The sequence below is a fragment of the Phaenicophaeus curvirostris genome, unplaced genomic scaffold (genome assembly GCF_032191515.1).
Source record: "Phaenicophaeus curvirostris isolate KB17595 unplaced genomic scaffold, BPBGC_Pcur_1.0 scaffold_69, whole genome shotgun sequence".
Taxonomy (NCBI): domain Eukaryota; kingdom Metazoa; phylum Chordata; class Aves; order Cuculiformes; family Cuculidae; genus Phaenicophaeus; species Phaenicophaeus curvirostris.
The window spans coordinates 625,190-642,153 of record NW_027206691.1 but is presented as its reverse complement, the minus strand read 5'-3'; the positions used below and the strand labels follow the sequence as shown (position 1 = coordinate 642,153).

The window sequence follows — 16,964 nt, the reverse complement described above, 5'->3', positions numbered from 1 at the left end:
GGAAGGGGCGGGCCCCGTTCCCATTGGCCGGAAATCCCGCCCTTCGCTCCCCTTGGCCGGAAGTCCCGCCCCGCGGCGCAGGGCGATGGCGGCGGGGCTATGGCGGCTGTGGCGGCGCTCGGCGCTGCCCCGGGCCGGGTGCGGCCTGGGCGGCATCGGGCGGGCGGAGGCGGGGGCCGAGCGGCTGGCGGAGCGGCTGCGGGCCGAGAGGAGCGGGAAGAGGAGCGAGGAGGTGTGGCGGCACCGCGGGGCCGGCCCGGGACCGCTCACCGGGATCCTCCTCACCCACGGGGCCTCCCCCGCTGCCCCGTGTCCGTGTTTCCCCGCCTCTCCTGGATCCAGTCCCTCTCTCCCTGTGTTCCCCGTCGCCCCCTAGATCCCGACCCCATGTCGCCCTCTCTCCCTGGCCGTCGTTCCCACCCGGGCCACCCCGTTTGTCCCCCGGATCTCCCCCCCCAGGCCCCCATGTCCCCGTTTCTCCCCCCTTCATCCCCCGCCTTCCCTGGATCCAATCTCCCTCTCCCCAGGTCTTCCCCCTCTCCCCACGTTCCCTGTCAGCCCTCAGGTCCCCCGCCCTTGCCCTCTGTCACTCCCTTGCCCCTTGGGTTCCTCCCTCTCCCTCTGTCCCGCTTCACCCATCAGATCCTCCCTTATCCCTGCATACCGCTCTTCTTCTCCTGGTCCCCCCCTTCAGCCTCTTATACCCCTTACCCTTCATGTCGCCCCCTCTCCCTGAGTTCCCTCACTCCCTGGGTCCCACTCTCCCCACATCCCTTCCTCTCTTTCTCCATCCCCCGGTCCCCCCCAACTTCCCCAGGTCTCCCTTTAGCCCCCAAGGCCCCCCCGCCTCATCCCCCAGGTGTTGTCCTGTGTATCCCCCCTCTTCCCCAGGTTGTCCCCCTCTTCCCACAGGTCCTTTCCCTCGCCCCCTGTATCCCCCATCTCCCCGCGTTGCCTCCTCGTGCACCAGGTCTCCCTGTGTCCTTGGGCTCAGGGCGCTCCCCCGCGTGGGATGGGCAGCCAGTGGCGGGGGTGCCAGGTTTTGTCATCGTGCCCATGGGTTTTCTCTCGCCGGGCAGCGGGGAAAAATCTGGCTTGGGATTTTTGGGTGGCTGCCCCTGTGTGGGGCTACAGGCAGTCGCACCGAGCAGGGCAATGGGTAGGGGCGCTTAGATAGTCCCTGTTGTGACGATGTGGGTAACAGGGCTGTGAGACACAGAGTAGAAGTGGGAGGAAGACGAGGGAGCTGCTGAAGCAGGGCCTTGGTGCGAGAACTGTTTATCCTCCACTGAGGGCATTTTGTTTTCTCTTCAGATCCCCAGAGACCCCGCACAGAGGCGGGTGCGGGAGCTCGCCATGCTGAGCAAGCGGCTGCAGCAGGTTCACCCCAACGTCCTGGCCAAAGTGCTCAAACAGGGAACCGTGTACCAGAATGAAGAGATTGTGGTGATCAACAAACCCTATGGCCTTCCTGTGCATGGTGAGGAAAAGCCTTTTGTGCCGTGGTTGTGCCAAGGGGGAAACAGCTCCAGGGCTCTGACGGGGGATCCTCTGCCCTCCATGCACTGAGGTTTGCCTGCCAGGGAGGGATGGGGGTAGTTTGTCACCTTTAGGTCATAGCCTTCATTTCGCATTTTAAGGGTAATTAAAGGTAGATCATAGAATCATAGAATAACCAGGTTGGAAGAGACCCACCAGATCATCGAGTCCAACCATTCCTATCAATCACTAAACCATGTCCCTCAGCACCTCGTCCACCCGTCCCTTAAACACCTCCAGGGAAGGTGACTCAACCACCTCCCTGGGCAGCCTCTGACAGTGCCCAATGACCCTTTCTGTAAAGAATTTTTTCCTAACGTCTAGCCTAAACCTCCCCTGGCGGAGCTTGAGGCCATTCCCTCTTGTCCTGTCCCCTGTCACTTGGGAGAAGAGGCCAGTACCCTCCTCTCTACAACGTCCTTTCAGGTAGTTGTAGAGAGCAATGAGGTCACCCCTCAGCCTCCTCTTCTCCAGGCTAAACACCCCCAGCTCTCTCAGCCGCTTCTCATAAGGCCTGTTCTCCAGCCCTTTCACCAGCTTTGTTGCTCTTCTCTCCGGAGGGGCCCCAGCGGGCAGGGATCCAGCCCCGTCCCCAGAAGGGCCTTTCCCACCCTGTAAGAAATTCCTAAAACCTGGGAAGGAGTCCCGAAACTTTGCAGAACCCCCAAATCAGCAGGGATCCCCCTACCCTGTAAAGGACCCCCAAATCCCAGGAGGGAGCCTCCCCTCCAGCCTGGGAGCTGCCCCCCAAATCCCAGGAGGGGCCCACCAAGTGCTGGGAGGAATCCATCTCTCATCCCAGGAGGCGGCTCCAAAGCCAAGAGGGAGTCCCCAAACCGGGAGGGATCTCTCCAAACCCTAGAAGGGAGCCCCAAACACCAGGAGGGATCTCCCCAAACAATGAGGAGGCAGCCCCAAACCCCCAGGAGGACCCCCTGAATCCCAGGGGGGTCCCGAAAACCAGGGAAGGAGCCCCAAACTCCAGGAAGGACCCCGTGAATCCTGGAAGGGAGCCCCAAATACCAGGAAGGACCCCGTGAATCCTGGAAGGGAGCCCCAAATACCAGGAGGGAACCCTAACCCTGTGAGGGATGTCCCCAAACCATGATAGTATCCCCTAATACAGAAGGAAGCCCCTAAAACTGGGTAGGACTGCCAAACCAAACCAGGAGGGATTTCCCCCTCCGTAAGGGACACCCAAACTCCGGGAAGGACCCAGGAGAGAGCCTCAAACATCAGGAGCAACCCCCCAAACTGGGAGGAGCCCCAAGCACCGTGAGGGTCTGCAAAACATGGGAGGGATCTCCCCAAACCATGACAGAACCCCCTAACGCAGGATTGAGCCTCCAAAACTGGGCAGGACCCTCGATTCAGGAGGGATCCTCCAAATCCCAGGACAGACCCTCTGGATCCTGAGAGGGAGCCCTAGATGCCAGGAGGGAGCCTGAAGCTGTGGGAAGGACCCCAAAACCTGTGAGGGAGCCCCAAATACTGGGAAGCATCACCCCAAACCGTGACAGAACCCTGCATCCCAGGAGGGGCCCCAAACATGAGGAGGGGTCTCCCCAAATTGTGATGGGACCCCCTAAACCTGGATGAGGCCTCCAAAACTGGGCAGAGCATGCAAACAGGGAGGGATTCCCCCCACCCCACCCTATAAGGGATCCCCAGATGCCGGGAGGGAGCTCTCGACACCTAGGAGGAATCCACATCTCATCCCAGGAGAGACCCCCCACCCTGTGAGGAACCCCCAACTCCTGGAGGTCCACAGAGATGATCCAAGGCCTGGAGCACCTCTGCTATGAGGCAGGCTGACAGAGTGGGGGTTGTTCAGCCTGGAGAAGGCTCCTAGGACACCTTAGAGTAGCTTCCAGTACTGAAAGGGACTCAAGGAAAGCTGGGGAGGGGCTTTTAATCAGGGAGTGCCGGGATAGGACAAGGGGGAACAGTTTTAAATTGGAAGGGGGAAGATTTAGATTAGACATTAGGAAGAAATTCTTCACTCTGAGGGTGGGGAGGCCCTGGCCCAGGTTGCCCAGAGCAGGGGTGGCTGCCCCATCCCTGGAGGGGTTCAAGGCCAGGTTGGATGTTCTTTAAGGTCCCTTCAAACTCAAGCCATTCCATGATTCTATAAAATAGCCCACAGACCATAAGTCTTTTCACACACTTTATTAAAGGAATTCCTGAGGCATCACAGATGTAACAACCTTGGTGTCTCATGCAGGGTCTGTTCCCTGCCCCAAATCCCCAGGCTCCCTGCAGTCTTGTTCCTGCGATATCCAAAGGGTCCTGCAGGCCGTGGGGTTCTTGGTGCCAGCTTCTCAGAGCTTCCAGTCAAAGTTCGGGAAGCAGCATCACAGGATGCAACAGGGGAACTGGGTTCTCCACCCAGCCCACTTTTCTGAAGTGCTGGAAAAAGTTTGAATAGTAGGACTTAGCCCACTTGAAATGCAAAACACGGGATTTTTAGAAATTATCGAGGACTTTGAGGCGGATAAAAGCAGCTGGTGCTCAGTTCCCGGCTCACAGGCAAGGAGCAGGGCTCAAGGTGCTACCAGGGAGTGGTTTTCTCCGGCAGGAGGCCCCTGGCCAGGTCCCAGCGCACCTTCCAGCACAGGGCAGCTCTCTTCTTCTCCGTGGGCACGGTGTAGTTGTTGGGGATGGGGAGGTGCTGCGGACGGTGGGGCAGCTCGGGCTCACAGAGCATCTTCTCCCGGATGCCCCAGCGCACTTCTTTCCACCGATCCTCCCCTGGGATTCCAAATTTCTCCCAATCTCGTTTATATTCAAAATATTTGGCCACGCAGTCAGTTTTCCCCCGGTTACGGCCCAGCAGCTCGAACCGCGGAGGAATGAAGGACTTGGGTTGTTCTGCTGGAGCTCTGTAATGAGAATCATGAGAGCTCTGGCTCCCCAAATCCGCAGGGAGAAAGCAGGGGCTGTCCCTGCGGGGCCACCAGGGATGGGAGGTGTTGCTTGACTCTATTTCCCCCTCAGAGATGCTGTCTTCTGGGCTTGGCCTATGATGAAGCATCTTCTGCCTCAGGCTCCGGGTGTTGGTGCTGCTCCCCGACTCGTCAAAGACCTCCACTCCTCCATCAGGTCTGTGCCTCAGCACCTTTCTTTTCATGACCATCCTCCTGCTTCCCCTCTGATCCTCAGGAAATGCCAGAAGGGTTGATTGCACCCCTAGACCTGTGACCCCCCTGTGTCACCGTGGCCCAAGGAGGGGACGCCCGCTTCGAATCCGGCTTACCCAGCCGGAGGCGGCACTCGGCGCCGTTGGCCCGTAGCGGGTGGGCGGCCGCGCAGACAAAATCCCGGCCCCGCAAGCCGCTGTGGGTGCTCAGCACCAGGACGGCAGTGGAGGGCGAGGGGTCCCCCAGCGCCCGGCCCCCGCCGTCCCGCCAGCGCAGGGTGACTGGCGGCGTCCCCCCCTCCCACCGGCACCGCAGCGTCACGTACTCGTTACCCTTGGTGACCGCCACCGCGCAGGAGGGGCCGTCGGCTGGGACCCCTGTGGGACGGAGAGGCATCAGGGCGGGGATACCAAAGCGTCCCCCAAAAGGGTGACAGCCACCCCGGGCGACTGTGCCACGGGCACCCCCAGCTTGGGGTCGCCTGGGGTGATGAGCGCCCGGCCACGCGTCCCTCGGGGTGGCCGCGGCACAGGGTCACGGCGGCTCCACCAACCGGGGCGTCACAAAGGGTTTTTCTCCGCGGGGACACGACCCACGGGCACTCACACAGGGTGGTCCCGCACGTAGCCCCCCGTGGCAGCGCGGGGTGGGAGGCCAGGCAGGAGAAGGAGCTGCCGTTCCTGGTGGCCGCCCCTGGCTGGATGCTGGTGGCCATGGAAAGACTCGACCCTGATGCCACCTCGTCCTCATCCTCCTTCACGGGAGGCCAGGGGCCCACCCAGCGCAGCCGTGCCAGGGGGAAGCCCCCCGGCCAGCGGCACCGCAGGGCCACGTCCCGCAGGTCACCGGTGGCCAGGGCAGAGCAGGTGGGGCTGCCGGGTGGTGGATCTGCAGGAGACCATCAGAGCTGGGGGACGCCGGGCTGTTACCCTCCTCCCACATTGCCCTTCACACCTACATCCTCACCAGAAGCTGCCTTGGTCTATCTCGCCCCAGGGGCACCCGTGGGGCTGCCCCTGTTCCAGGGTTACTTACAGTAGACGGTGAGGACGATGGTGGCCTGGGTGCGGGTTTGGAGGTGGGTATTCTCGGCCAGGCAGGTGTAGGTGCCCGCCTGGGCGCGAGTGATGGCAGAGATGGCGTAGGTCTGGCCGGTGTGGACCTGGGAGCTGTTGTGGAGCCAGACGTAGCGACTAGGGGGGTTGGAGGGAGCCAGGCAGCTCAGCACCACGTCCTCCCTCTCGCCCGCCGAGAAGCCCTCCTGTTCAGGGGAGAAGGGCTCCACGCTGATGGCTGGCTCGTCGGGGCCATCTGCGGTGACATGGGGACCCTCAGTCATCGGGACATCCCCAGAGAGGGGACACAGCCACACCTGGGGCATCCTCCCTCTGGTGGGGAACCAGGCTGGGAAGTCTCCTTAGAAAACGTGCACCATGGTGGCTGTGAACATCACCGTGGTGGCCATGGACGTCCCGGGGTGGGTGGTGGGCGTGGAGGCACCATGGTGCCGTAGGGCATGGTGGCCATGGACACACCATGCTGGCCTGGTGGCTGTGGAGGTGGCACAGTGCGTGGTGACCATGGACACAGACAGGCCACGCGGTGGCTGAGGAGGTACCTCGGTGGCACTGCACGTGGTGGCCATGGCTGTACCACGGGGCCACCATGGTGGTAGGGTGCTTGGTGGTCACAGCCACATCATAGTAGCCAGGTGGCTGGATGCTTGGTCGCCATGGCCAGGCCATGGTGGCATCTCCAGCCCTGAGGATGCCCTCACAGCCCCCCGGGAAGGTGAGGCCACTCACAGATGATGTCCAGGTAGACGGGCTCGCTGGTGCAGTTGTTGACTTGGTTGCGCACGGTGCAGGCGTACCAGCCCGCGTGGCTCCGGTTGGCGGGCGTCAGGCGCAGCTCTGCCCCGGAGCCCCCCATCCCCATGGGGGACGGCAGGGGACCCCCCCGGGGCTCCCGGTGCTGCCAGGAGAAGCTCAGCGGCTTGGTCCCCTCCCGCACAGAGCACGTCAGGGCCACCGTCGCCCCCTCCGCCGCCACTGCCGCCGTCGGCCGCACAAAGGGCTTGGAGACGGGCACTGGGGGCACCAAGCCGTGAGCAGCCCCATCCCCCGGGCCCCCCACGAGCCCCCAGGACCCCCAACAGGGGGCATCTTTCCAGCCCAGACCGTGTATTGGCTAGTGATGTGCTATGGCAGCAAGCAGGGTGGCTAGTGAGAATGTCTATGGGCTAATGAGGGGGTGTCCTGGCTGTGGGCGTGGGGAGTAGCTAGAGCAGCCACAGACAGGCTAATGTGACCGCTTAGGGGCTACTGGGATGCTGGATTGGCCAGGGCAAGGAGATGGTGCTGGCTAGCAGGACGCTACGATGGCTAGTGGGGTGCTTTGCCGGGCAGCAAGGCTCTGCTTTGGCTTATGGGGCCCTTCGCTGGCTAATGGTGAGCTACTTCAGCTAGTGGAATGCTATGTCGGCTAGTGTGCTGCCGTGTTGGCTAGCCCAGTGCTACATTGGCTTGTGGGGTGCTACGTTGGCTAGTGTGATGCTGTTGGCTAGCACAGCACTACGTTGGCTCGTGGGGTGCCACGTTGGCTAATGGGGTGCTTTCCTGCTTAGTGGAGTGTTGCACTGGCTGCAAGCCGCTGTGTTGGCTAGCAGAGCTCTACACTGGCTAGTGGCGCGCTTCAGTGAGTAGTGGGGCCCTTCAGTGGCTACTGAGCTCTTCATTGGCCAGGAGCACGCTACACTGGCCAGTGGAAGACTCCCATGGGCTAGCAGGCTCTTCAGTGGCCAGCAGCACACACTGCTGGCCTGTGAAAGACTCTAGGGCTCACGGGCAAGCGCAGGGATCCCCGGGAACGCGACGGTGGCCATCGGCCAGTGCTTACCCAAGACGCGCAAGAGGACAGCGGCGTAGCCAACGTGGAGTCGCCCACGCTCCGGGAAGAGCCCCTGGCAGAGGAATCGCCCCTGGGCGGCCGCCCGCAGCTCCCGCAGCTCCAGCGTCCCGTTGCGCAGGGTCACCCTGCCCAGCGTCCCCGCGCCGGGGGCCACTGCCACCTCTCTGCCTGAGCCCACGGCCACTGCCCGCGGCGGCCCTGAGCCCTCCGGCTCCGCCACGAAACTCCAGAAGACGACAGCCTGTGTGTTGGTGGCTAAGGACACAACCGTCAACACTTGGAGCCAATAAAAACACATCTGCACTGAGCGTAGGGATAAATTCCAAATTCCTGTTGCACAGGAGGAGCACCACCACCCTAGGAAGGATTTAATTCCATTCTGTTAGAGACAGGCTTGGTGACAGCGAAGGGACAACCCCTGACCCCTGCCCAGCAGCCCACGAGCTCCCGGCTCTTCCAGTCCCCAAACTGCTCCACTCGGGCTCCGCGACAGCAGCTCCTGCCGCCACCTACCGAGAGCCCGTCATTCCGTTTTCTAACAACTCCGCTTTCCTCCCCATTCTTTCTTTCTGAGCTTTTTCTCCAGGTTTTTGTGGCAGAAAGGTACCTGTCGCTGCTGCCTGGAGACAAGCAGCGGAGTTCTGGAGCCAGCTCCTGCTGCTTCCCCGTTTCCTGACCACTCTGAGCGCATCCAGAGGTGCCGCTGAGGAGCATCACCCCAAGCCGAGCGCCATGGGGATTCCTCCCACCCTGCAGAGCCAGGGCTCTGAAAACCTCGGCCACAGAACCAGAACAAAACCAGGGACAAGAACCGCTGGGGCTGAGGGCTCCCCTGCCTCCTCCCAGCATCCCAACAAAGCCAAACTATGTGGGGAAACTCTTAAGAGAACTGGAACATCTTCCCCTGTAACTTTTCCTTCTGTTCCTGAACCAAAACTGGGACGGGGGGGCAGCACACCCCTGGTCCTCACTCAGTTTTCCAGCCTCTCGAGCTCATCCATGTCATCTGGGTCCAGCTCCTTGATCTTGGTCTCTGTAGGAAGGAAACAAAAATTGCCAGTGTTGGGCACGAGCTGGTAAAACCAAAGCCCGGCCGCCGGTGAGCTGGCATTTGTGCCGCTTGCGTGCACAGGCATGGGTGGGAACGCTCCTGTGTGGGTGGGATTTCCAGTCCACGGCCCTCAAGCAACAGCCAAGGAAACTGGGAGAAGGCACAGTGCCAAGTGAGGGAGTGCAGTGGCCTGGACTCTGAAAGCAAGAAGTGCCCCAAACCAGAAGCAGCGTGTCCGAGAGAGGAGCCCTAAGCCAGAAGCACCTTGTCCGAAAGTGAGAGGTCCCAAGCCAGAAGCAGCATGTCCCAATCGGTTTCCAAAGCCGCTCCCACCCTCTCCTCCCACCTCCAAACCGATGCAGGACAGGGGAGGTTCGTTAATCTCATCAGGCACCCCCAGCCCTCAAATCCCAACGTCACAGCGTTAAAAAGCAAAAGTCTGGGCATTCTTCCGCTGGATTTTCATCCCGCGGGAATCCCGCAGTGGGCTGCTTTGGCCAAGGCTGACTTCACTCCCACAACCGGGCTGAGCTCAGCCAGGTACCAGCTGCCCTGGGACAGGGAAAAGGCAGATAAAATGCCTGAAGGAGGGAAGTGAAAAGCGGTGCTGAGGCAAACCAGGTACCTGTGAAGGCCCTGGCAAGTCACACACAAAATCTCAGGCTACTGAACAAACGGCCCAGTGGCCAGCTGGACACACAGTGCTGGGTGGGGAGAACGGGCTGAGGGGCTGGATCAAAGCGTCACAGTGACTGCGGTCACATCAGGCTGGCGACCAGTCCCTAGTGGCATTCCGCGGGGTTCATCCCAGGGCCAGCGCTCCTCAGCATTCTCAGAAATTACCTGGATGCGGGACTGGAAGGTTTAATAACTCAGTTTGGGGATGTCATGGAAGTGGGTGAGCTGCTGACACCCCAGAGAGCAGAGAGGCCCCGCAGAGGGATCGGACAAACAGGAGAGATGGGCAATCACGACCGCAGGGAGTTTAACTGGGGCGAGGGCCTTGTTCTGCCCCTGGGACACGGATGGACGGACAGCCCGGGGAGCGCGAGGCTGGAGAGCAGCCCTGCAGAAAGGGATCAGGGGGTTCTGGTCCATGGCAAGTCGGCCACGAGGTAGCAGTGACCTGGCAGCCAACCACGTCCTGGGTGCATCCAGCACGGCATCGCTCGCCAAGCGAGGGAGGGGATTGTCCCGCTCTGCTCCGCACTGGGGCCCCACCTTGAGCACCGGGGACAGTTTGGGAGCCACAGGATAAAAAGGATCTAAAGCTGCTGGAGTGTCCAGAGGAGGGCACAGAGTTTAAGAGTTTAGAGGGGAAGTGTATGAGAAGTGGCTGAAGTCCCTTGGTCTGATCAGCCTGGAAAAGATGAGACTGAAGAGAAACCTCATCGCGCTATGCAGCTTCCTCAATGGGGAGGAGGAGGAGCAGGCACTGAGCTCTTCCCTCTGGACATGAGGGCATGGCATGAAGATGCCAGGGCAGGGTTAGGTTGGACATTGGGAAAAGGTTCTTCCCCCAGAGGGTGGTGGAGCGCAGGAACAGCTCCCAGGGAAGCAGTCCCAAGGCTGACAATATTCCAGAAGTGTTTGGCCAACGCCCCCAGCCCCACAGTGTGAATTGTGGGGTTGTCCTGTGCAGGGACAGGAGTTGGACTTGATGAGACTTGGGGGTCCCCTCCCACTAAGGACATTCTGTGATTCTGTTTCTCTGAAAACGTCTGCTATGGATAAAAACCCCCTCAAAGGGCAAGGGGGACAGAAGGGAGGCTCCACCTGGTGCCTGTGCCGAGTAAGACACGCCCAGGGAGAAGAGCAGCCCAATAAGGTCCCTTTGCAGATGGGAAATGAGCTGAAGGGAGATCACCAGTCCCAGAACCTATCCCAGCGAGGCAGATACATGTGAATGCTTACGGAAATACTCCTCTATCTTGTGCACAAGCCCCACGTTACAGCTTTCCACCATGCTGAAGGCGATGCCCTTCTTCCCAAAGCGTCCAGTTCGCCCGATGCGGTGGAGATAGGTCTCAAAATCTGGCTCGTTTCTTCTCCGAGAGGTGGGGAGGCTGAAGTTCACCACGATGGTGACTTGCTGCACATCGATCCCTGAGAAACAGTGAGATCAGGGCTGCGGGAAAGGCTCCCTGGGCCCAACATATCCCGTAGGATCCCTGCCTTAAGCCATGCTGCCACCAGAAGCAGCAGATGCCAGGAGGTGTGTTTCACCCCCTTCGGAATTGCAAGGGGCACTGGGTTTTCCAGAGGTACCTCTGGCGCAGACATTGGTGACAATGAGGACCTTCTCCTTTCCTTCGCGGAAGCGCTGGATGATGTTGGCCCGCTGCGGCACCGTCAGCTCCGCTGTCAGCATCGCCACTTGGTGCCCGTCCTGGCTCATCTCCGCCGCCAGCCAGCTCGCACTCCTCCGAGTCTGAGGTGTGGCGAGAGGCAGGCTGAGGTTCCGCAGCAGCCCTCCCACCGCTCTGCTCCCTCCCAGCCAACCCTTCACTGCTATTTCCCCCTGTTTTGAGTCTCCTGCTCCTTTCGAGGGACCTCCTGGTGCTTTTTAACACCGCAAAACAAGATCAAAACAATGAAAACAAGCAGGAAGCTTCTGTCACAAAGGGCAAGGAAAAACAGGGTGTTCTGGTGACCGTGGAAGCCCGGCAAAGGCAGTCCCAGCTGGTAGGAGAGATGCTTTTAAAAGCTGCCTTTGCCATATCACTGTCCTTTCAGTGCTGGCAACGCGTTCCCCATCCCTCCCTGGGCTCTGCTCCATGATTTTGAGGATCTGGGGAAAAGCCCTCCACATGCATACTGGAAAAGGAACCATTCCTGTTGTCACTGACTGCAAACCCAGTGCTGTCCCCAGGCAGGCGGAGCTGCGTTACCTGGCAGAAGACAACAGCCTGGCCGATGGTGACGCAGCCGTAGATGTTGCAGAGGGCTCTGTACTTCTCCTCCTGGCTCTCGCATATAAAGAAGTACTGCCTGATGTTGCTCAGGGTAAGCTCATCCTCACGCAGCTTTATCACGATGGCATTGGATACAATCCGCATGGCGAACGCTCGCACGGCTTCCTTGAAGGTGGCGGAAAACAGCAACATCTGGCAGTCCTTGGGGAGAGCCCTAGAGCAGGGAAAAAGGACTGGTCAGCCCAGAGGAGCCACAGCTGCCCAGATCTGCTCGCTCAGAGAGATAAAAGCTCATTTCAGTTGATTTTGTGTTGCCTTCAAGAGAAACCAATCCAAGGGCTGTAACTGGGCAGAGTAAAGGTAAGCGAAATAAAAGTCTTCCTGTGTGTTTCACAGATACGGTTTTACAGAAAGCCGGGTCCCTGGGCTCACCTTTCCCTGGATGCATCTTCAGCATCACAGGGACTCTCTTTTGCTGTGCATTCAGGTCCTTTGGAGACCAATTCACTCAAAGCTAAGCAAAGAGGGGGAAAGGCCAGGGAAGCAGGATGCCAGCCATCAGGACGATGGGGAAGGGGCTGGAGAACAAGGGTTACGAGGAGCAGCTGAGGGGCTTCGGGTTGTTTAGCCTGGAGAAAAGAAGGCTGAGGGGAGACCTTATAAATCACAGCTCCCTGAAAGGAGGTTGTGGTGAGGTGGGTACTGGGCTCTTCTCCCAGGGGACAGGTGACTGGAAGAAAGGAAATGGCCTAAAATTGTGCCAGAGCAGATTTAGCCTGGGTATTGGGAAAAATGTTTCCGTCAAAAGGGTTCTGGGGCGCTGGCAGAGGCTGCCCATGGAGGTGGCCGAGTCCCCATCCCTGGAGGGGTTTAAAAGCCGGGCACATGAGGTGCTCAGGGATCTGGTTTAGTAATGGACAGGGATGGTTGGACACAGTGATTTCAAAGGTCTTTTCCAATCAAGCGATTCTATGATCACTCACTTCTGAATGCGAATGCTCTGGCAGGAGAGGCCCTGCATGTCGATCATGATGTCAGCTTCATCCAGCACGAACACCTTGATCTTCTTCACGTCTACGAGGCCACGTTTGAAACACCAGTCCAGCATTGTCCCTGGCGTCCCGATGACGATTTGCTCCTCCAGCGCCACGCCCTGAGGAACTGCCAGAGCAGGAAATGGCAGCCCACCACCTCCAACCAACACCAGCGCATTTTTCACTTGTTCATCTCAGATTCTGGCCTTTGAGGGGGGCCATCGCAAAGCGGAGCTGGAGGTTTTAACCACAATCAGGGCTGACGCTTCCCTACAGCCTTGGGGAGGTAGAAACCAGCCCCACGTGTGCAGGGGGGACTCTGGAAGCAGCCAGCAATCGCAAAATAGACTCCTTAGCAGGAGCGGGGAATACAGACAGAGTTTTACTGGCTGCACGGAGGTCTGTGCAGCTTCTGGTAGCTCAAGGTTCCGAGAAGATCCCTGTACTCACAGGACACTTCCATGATCGTGCTTGGCAGGACCGGACTCACCTCTGTTTCCTTGGACAGCATAGGCAACCTTGATGTCGGCGCAGAACTTCCCGATGGTCTCAACCACATTCCCAGTCTGCAGGGCCAGCTCGTAGGTGGGAGCCAAGCAGAGGCACTTTGAGGGAGAGAACTGTCAGGCAAGAAACGCCTCGTCGGAAAGCCGAGGGTGCTCCCAGGACAGGGAACACCAGGCAGACGACAAGGGATTTTGACAGGGCAGGAAGAGCACGAGAAGATCCCAGGCTGCTCAAGTCACTCCAGAGCACAGGGGAAGCTGAGGAGCTGGGAACACAGCACAGCTAAAGGGGTGTGTGGGCAGAAAGAAGTCACCGTAGCTGCTTTTGAGGGAATATGTCTCTGGAAGCTCGGTGACACTGGTTTCCGCATCCAGATTTAAAGCAAGTGTTTAAATCACCCCCTGTACTTGAGATGAGAGACTTTAAATCGCAGCTGGCAGAGTTGATTCTGTGGGCAGAGGTGACCAGGGCTCGTGGGGCTGCTGGAGCCACCAGAAAGCCAGCACCTCTGCGCCTGATTTTCAGCGTTTAAATTCCAGGCTCTCTAAAGCCTGGCTTAATCCACTGCCAGCAAGTGTGAGCACCTGCCTCGGGCGGTCACCACCTCCCTTCTGCCCTTCCTGCTGCTGCGAATGCCCTGGGGCTTCACTATCCCCTCCAGCAGACGGGATCATAGAGGGACAGGGACACAAACCAGAGCTCTGCCCTTAACAGCACCTCACGGGTTCCAGCAAAGCCCTCCTGCCTCAGCTCTCCCTCTCCTGTGTTACCTGCGGGTATTTCTCGGCGGCACTAACTCTGCTCAACATGGCCAAGACAAAAGCTGCTGTTTTCCCTGTCCCTGACTGGCTCTGGGCAATCAGATTTTGGGGCCTGCAAGGCAAAGACTGCTTAGTGGTGCACAAGGGGCGGGTGTCACGAGGCTGGGGATGCCTCGAGGAACCCAGGGCCCACCAACGCAGCGTGGCTACTCACGGATACGCCAGCATGATGGGCAGAGCCTGCTCCTGGATCTTGGATGGCCGGTTGAAGCCTGCCATGTAAATCCCCTGCAAAAGCTCCTCCTTCCTGTAAGACAGAGGATAGGACGGCGTGTCAGGAGTGGAGGCGGCTGCTCGCCTGCTGTACGCGCCTGACCCGCCATGACTTACAGGGGCAGCTGCTCAAAGGATTTGATGGAACAGAGCGGGGAGCTGGGGTCCTGCTGCAGGATCTCCACTTTCTGACTCGACTCCACCAGGGACATACGGATCAGCTTGTTCAGCAGGGAGGATTCTGCCGGGTGCTCTGGAAAGGAAGGAACCAGTGAGGAAGAAGAGCACCCATTTCCCCTTCCTCTTCCTTCTTCCCTTCTCTCCCTCTCCAATTCTCACACAGAATCATAGAATCACTTGGTTGGAAAAGACCTTTGGGATCATCAATCCCAACCCTCCCAGTCCTCTACTGAACCATCCCTGTGCACCTCATCTGTCTGGCTTTTAAATCCACCAGAGATGGTGACCCTACCACCTCCCTGAGCAGCATCTGCCAGCTCCTGAGAACCCTTTCAGTGATGAATTTTTTCCTGATGCCCAGCCTAAACCTGCCCTGGTGCAACTTGAGGCCATTTCCTCTCATCCCACCACCTGTCACTGGGGAGACGAGCCCAGGATCCACCTCACTACAACCTCCTATCCAGGAGCTGCAGAGAACAATGAAATCTCTCCTCAGTCTCCGCTTCTCCAGATTCAACAGCTCCAGGTCCCTCAGCTCCTCCTGTTCTCCAGACCCTTCCCCAGACACACTCCAGCCCCTCAATGTCCTTCTTGGGTCCAAAACGGAACCCAGGATTTGAGGTGCAGACTCACCAGCACCGAGTCCAGGGGGACGATCCCTGCCCTGCTCCTGCTGGCCACCCCATGGCCGATCCAAGCCAGGATGCTGGTGGCCTTCTTGGCCACCTGGGCCACTGCTGGCTCACGTTCAGCCGCCGTCAGCCAACACTCCCAGGTCCTTTTCCATGGGGCAGCGTTCCAGCCACTCATCCCCAAGCCTGGAGCTGCACAGGGTTGTTGTATCCCAAGTGCAGGACCCAGCGCTTGGCCTTGTTGAACCTCATCCCATTGGTCTCAGCCCATGGATCCAGCCTAGCCAGGTCCCTCTGCAGAGCCTCCCTGCCCTCAAGCAGATTGACCCTTCCTCCCAAGCTGGTGTCACAGAATGGTTTGAGTTGGAAGGGACTTAAAGATCACGTCATTCCAGCCCCCTTGTCATGGGCAGCGACACCTCCCTCTGCATCAGGGGGCTCCAAGCCCCATCCAACCTGGCCTTGAACACTTCAAGGAATGGGGCAGCCATAACTTAGACAGACAACCTGGGCCAGGGCCTCCCCACCCTCAGCATGAAGAATTTCCTCTTAATGTCTAATCTAAATCTTCCCCCTTCCAATTTAAAGCCATTGTCCCTTGTCCTACCCCTGCCCTCCCTGATCAAGAGCCCCTCCCCACCTTTCCTGGAGCCCCTTTCAGCACTGGAAGCTGTTCTAAGGTCTCACTGGAGCCTTCTCCAGGCTTAACAACCTCAGGTCTCTCAGCCCATCCTCATAGCAGAGGCGCTCCAGTTCTTGGATCATCTCTGTGGCCACCTCTGGACTTGCTCCAACAGCTCCACGTCTTTCCTGTGCTGAGGACTCCAGAACTGGACGCAGAGCTCCAGGTTGGGTCTCACCAGAGCAGAGCAGAGCAGAGGGGCACAATCCCCTCCCTGGCCCGGCTGGTCCCACAGCTTTGGATGCAGCCCAGGGCACGGTTGGTTTCGGGGCTGTGAGTGCACGTTGCCGGCTCATGTGGATCTTCTCCTCCCCCAGCACCCCAAGTCCCTGTCCTCAGGGCTGCTCCAACCACATCATCCCCCAGCCTCTGCTGAAACTGAAGGTGCCAGCACAGCTCTACTGAAACTGAAGTGCCAGACAGCACAGTCGCGGCCACACCCGCTGCCAGAGGCCGCGCTGAGCCCGGCCCGCACTGCCCCCCTCACCTCTCCTCTGCTCCTCCTCCTCCTCCTCCGGCTCCTCCCGCCATCCCCGCCGGTGCTGGGGGCGCTGCGGGGACAGAGCGGAGCGTTACGAGGCGGGGGGCGGGGGCGGCTCGGGGCGGGGACGGGATCAAGGGATCACGGGCCGCCGCGCACCTCCCACCACCCGCCTCGCTCCGCCGCCATCGCCCCGCGACCCCGAGCGGCCCGGTCGGGGCGGTCACTTCCGGTCGGGAGGTCACTTCCGGTCGAGGAGGTAACTTGCGGTCGGGAGGTCACTTCCGGTCGAGGAGGCAACTTCCGGTCGGGAGGTTACTTCCGGGCGGCGGCGGCGCAGGTGGGGACCGGGGGGGCCGGTGGGACGAGACACCCCCGACTCCGAGGTGGGAGGGCCCCACCGCAAACCTGGAGTCCCAAACCCCGGGAGGGAGCCCCCGAAACAGCGGGGAAGCCCCCAAGGCTGGGAGGGATCCCCCCAAAGCGGGAGGAAGTCTCCGGAGGGGCCCCAGCGGGCAGGGATCCAGCCCCGTCCCCAGAGGGGCCTTTCCCACCCTGTAAGAAATTCCTAAAACCTGGGAAGGAGTCCCGAAACTTTGCAGAACCCCCAAATCAGCAGGGATCCCCCTACCCTGTAAAGGACCCCCAAATCCCAGGAGGGAGCCTCCCCTCCAGCCTGGGAGCTGCCCCCCAAATCCCAGGAGGGGCCCACCAAGTGCTGGGAGGAATCCATCTCTCATCCCAGGAGGCGGCTCCAAAGCCAAGAGGGAGTCCCCAAACCGGGAGGGATCTCTCCAAACCCTAGAAGGGAGCCCCAAACACCAGGAGGGATCTCCCCAAACAATGAGGAGGCAGCCCC

At 59.8% G+C, this 16,964-nt stretch overlaps 3 protein-coding genes across 5 annotated transcripts; 1 reads left to right on the top strand and 2 right to left on the bottom strand.

Moving 5' to 3' along the window:
- Window positions 1–82: 82 nt before the first annotated feature.
- LOC138734289 (pseudouridylate synthase RPUSD4, mitochondrial-like) lies at window positions 83–4,729 on the top strand. The gene is made up of 3 exons (XM_069881901.1): window positions 83–232; window positions 1,315–1,480; window positions 4,537–4,729. The coding sequence occupies exons 1-3, from the start codon at window positions 86–88 to the stop codon at window positions 4,563–4,565; spliced, it is 342 nt and encodes a 113-aa protein (XP_069738002.1). The 5' UTR covers window positions 83–85; the 3' UTR covers window positions 4,566–4,729.
- Window positions 4,638–8,303, bottom strand: LOC138734208 (V-set and immunoglobulin domain-containing protein 10-like 2). Its single transcript, XM_069881779.1, has 8 exons — window positions 8,197–8,303; window positions 8,013–8,098; window positions 7,578–7,844; window positions 6,485–6,844; window positions 5,715–5,990; window positions 5,286–5,567; window positions 4,796–5,056; window positions 4,638–4,696 (listed from the first exon to the last, which is right to left on the bottom strand). Exons 1-8 carry the CDS (start codon window positions 8,301–8,303, stop codon window positions 4,638–4,640), a joined length of 1,698 nt encoding a protein of 565 aa, XP_069737880.1.
- On the bottom strand, window positions 6,877–16,306 carry LOC138734288 (ATP-dependent RNA helicase DDX25-like). 3 transcript variants are annotated; one of them, XM_069881898.1, is made up of 11 exons: window positions 16,265–16,306; window positions 16,112–16,175; window positions 14,248–14,383; window positions 14,072–14,164; window positions 13,867–13,969; window positions 13,080–13,209; window positions 12,539–12,716; window positions 11,532–11,769; window positions 10,909–11,071; window positions 10,555–10,746; window positions 6,877–8,622 (listed from the first exon to the last, which is right to left on the bottom strand). In XM_069881898.1, the coding sequence occupies exons 1-11, from the start codon at window positions 16,292–16,294 to the stop codon at window positions 8,561–8,563; spliced, it is 1,389 nt and encodes a 462-aa protein (XP_069737999.1). In that variant the 5' UTR covers window positions 16,295–16,306; the 3' UTR covers window positions 6,877–8,560. The 3 variants fall into 3 exon arrangements, with proteins under 3 accessions (XP_069737999.1, XP_069738000.1, XP_069738001.1); XM_069881899.1 differs by having other exon boundaries at window positions 13,080–13,194; XM_069881900.1 differs by lacking the exons at window positions 16,112–16,175; window positions 16,265–16,306 and adding an exon at window positions 14,944–15,373.
- Between the last annotated feature and the right edge of the window lie 658 nt (window positions 16,307–16,964).

Excerpts from the sequence above, each read along its gene's own strand:
- LOC138734289 (XM_069881901.1), top strand. The coding sequence starts at position 86 with ATGGCGGCGGGGCTATGGCGGCTGTGGCGGCGCTCGGCGCTGCCCCGG. Across the intron at positions 233-1,314 it reads GCGGGAAGAGGAGCGAGGAG|ATCCCCAGAGACCCCGCACA; the intron begins GTGTGGCGGCAC and ends TTTTCTCTTCAG. Across the intron at positions 1,481-4,536 it reads CTATGGCCTTCCTGTGCATG|AGATGCTGTCTTCTGGGCTT; the intron begins GTGAGGAAAAGC and ends TTTCCCCCTCAG.
- LOC138734208 (XM_069881779.1), bottom strand. The coding sequence starts at position 8,303 with ATGCTCCTCAGCGGCACCTCTGGATGCGCTCAGAGTGGTCAGGAAACG. Across the intron at positions 5,057-5,285 it reads TACGTGCGGGACCACCCTGT|GGGTCCCAGCCGACGGCCCC; the intron begins GTGAGTGCCCGT and ends TCCGTCCCACAG. Across the intron at positions 4,697-4,795 it reads CGAGTGCCGCCTCCGGCTGG|GATCAGAGGGGAAGCAGGAG; the intron begins GTAAGCCGGATT and ends GCATTTCCTGAG.
- LOC138734288 (XM_069881898.1), bottom strand. The coding sequence starts at position 16,294 with ATGGCGGCGGAGCGAGGCGGGTGGTGGGAG. Across the intron at positions 11,072-11,531 it reads AGGCTGTTGTCTTCTGCCAG|ACTCGGAGGAGTGCGAGCTG; the intron begins GTAACGCAGCTC and ends GCCACACCTCAG. Across the intron at positions 8,623-10,554 it reads CAAGATAGAGGAGTATTTCC|AGACCAAGATCAAGGAGCTG; the intron begins GTAAGCATTCAC and ends TCCTTCCTACAG.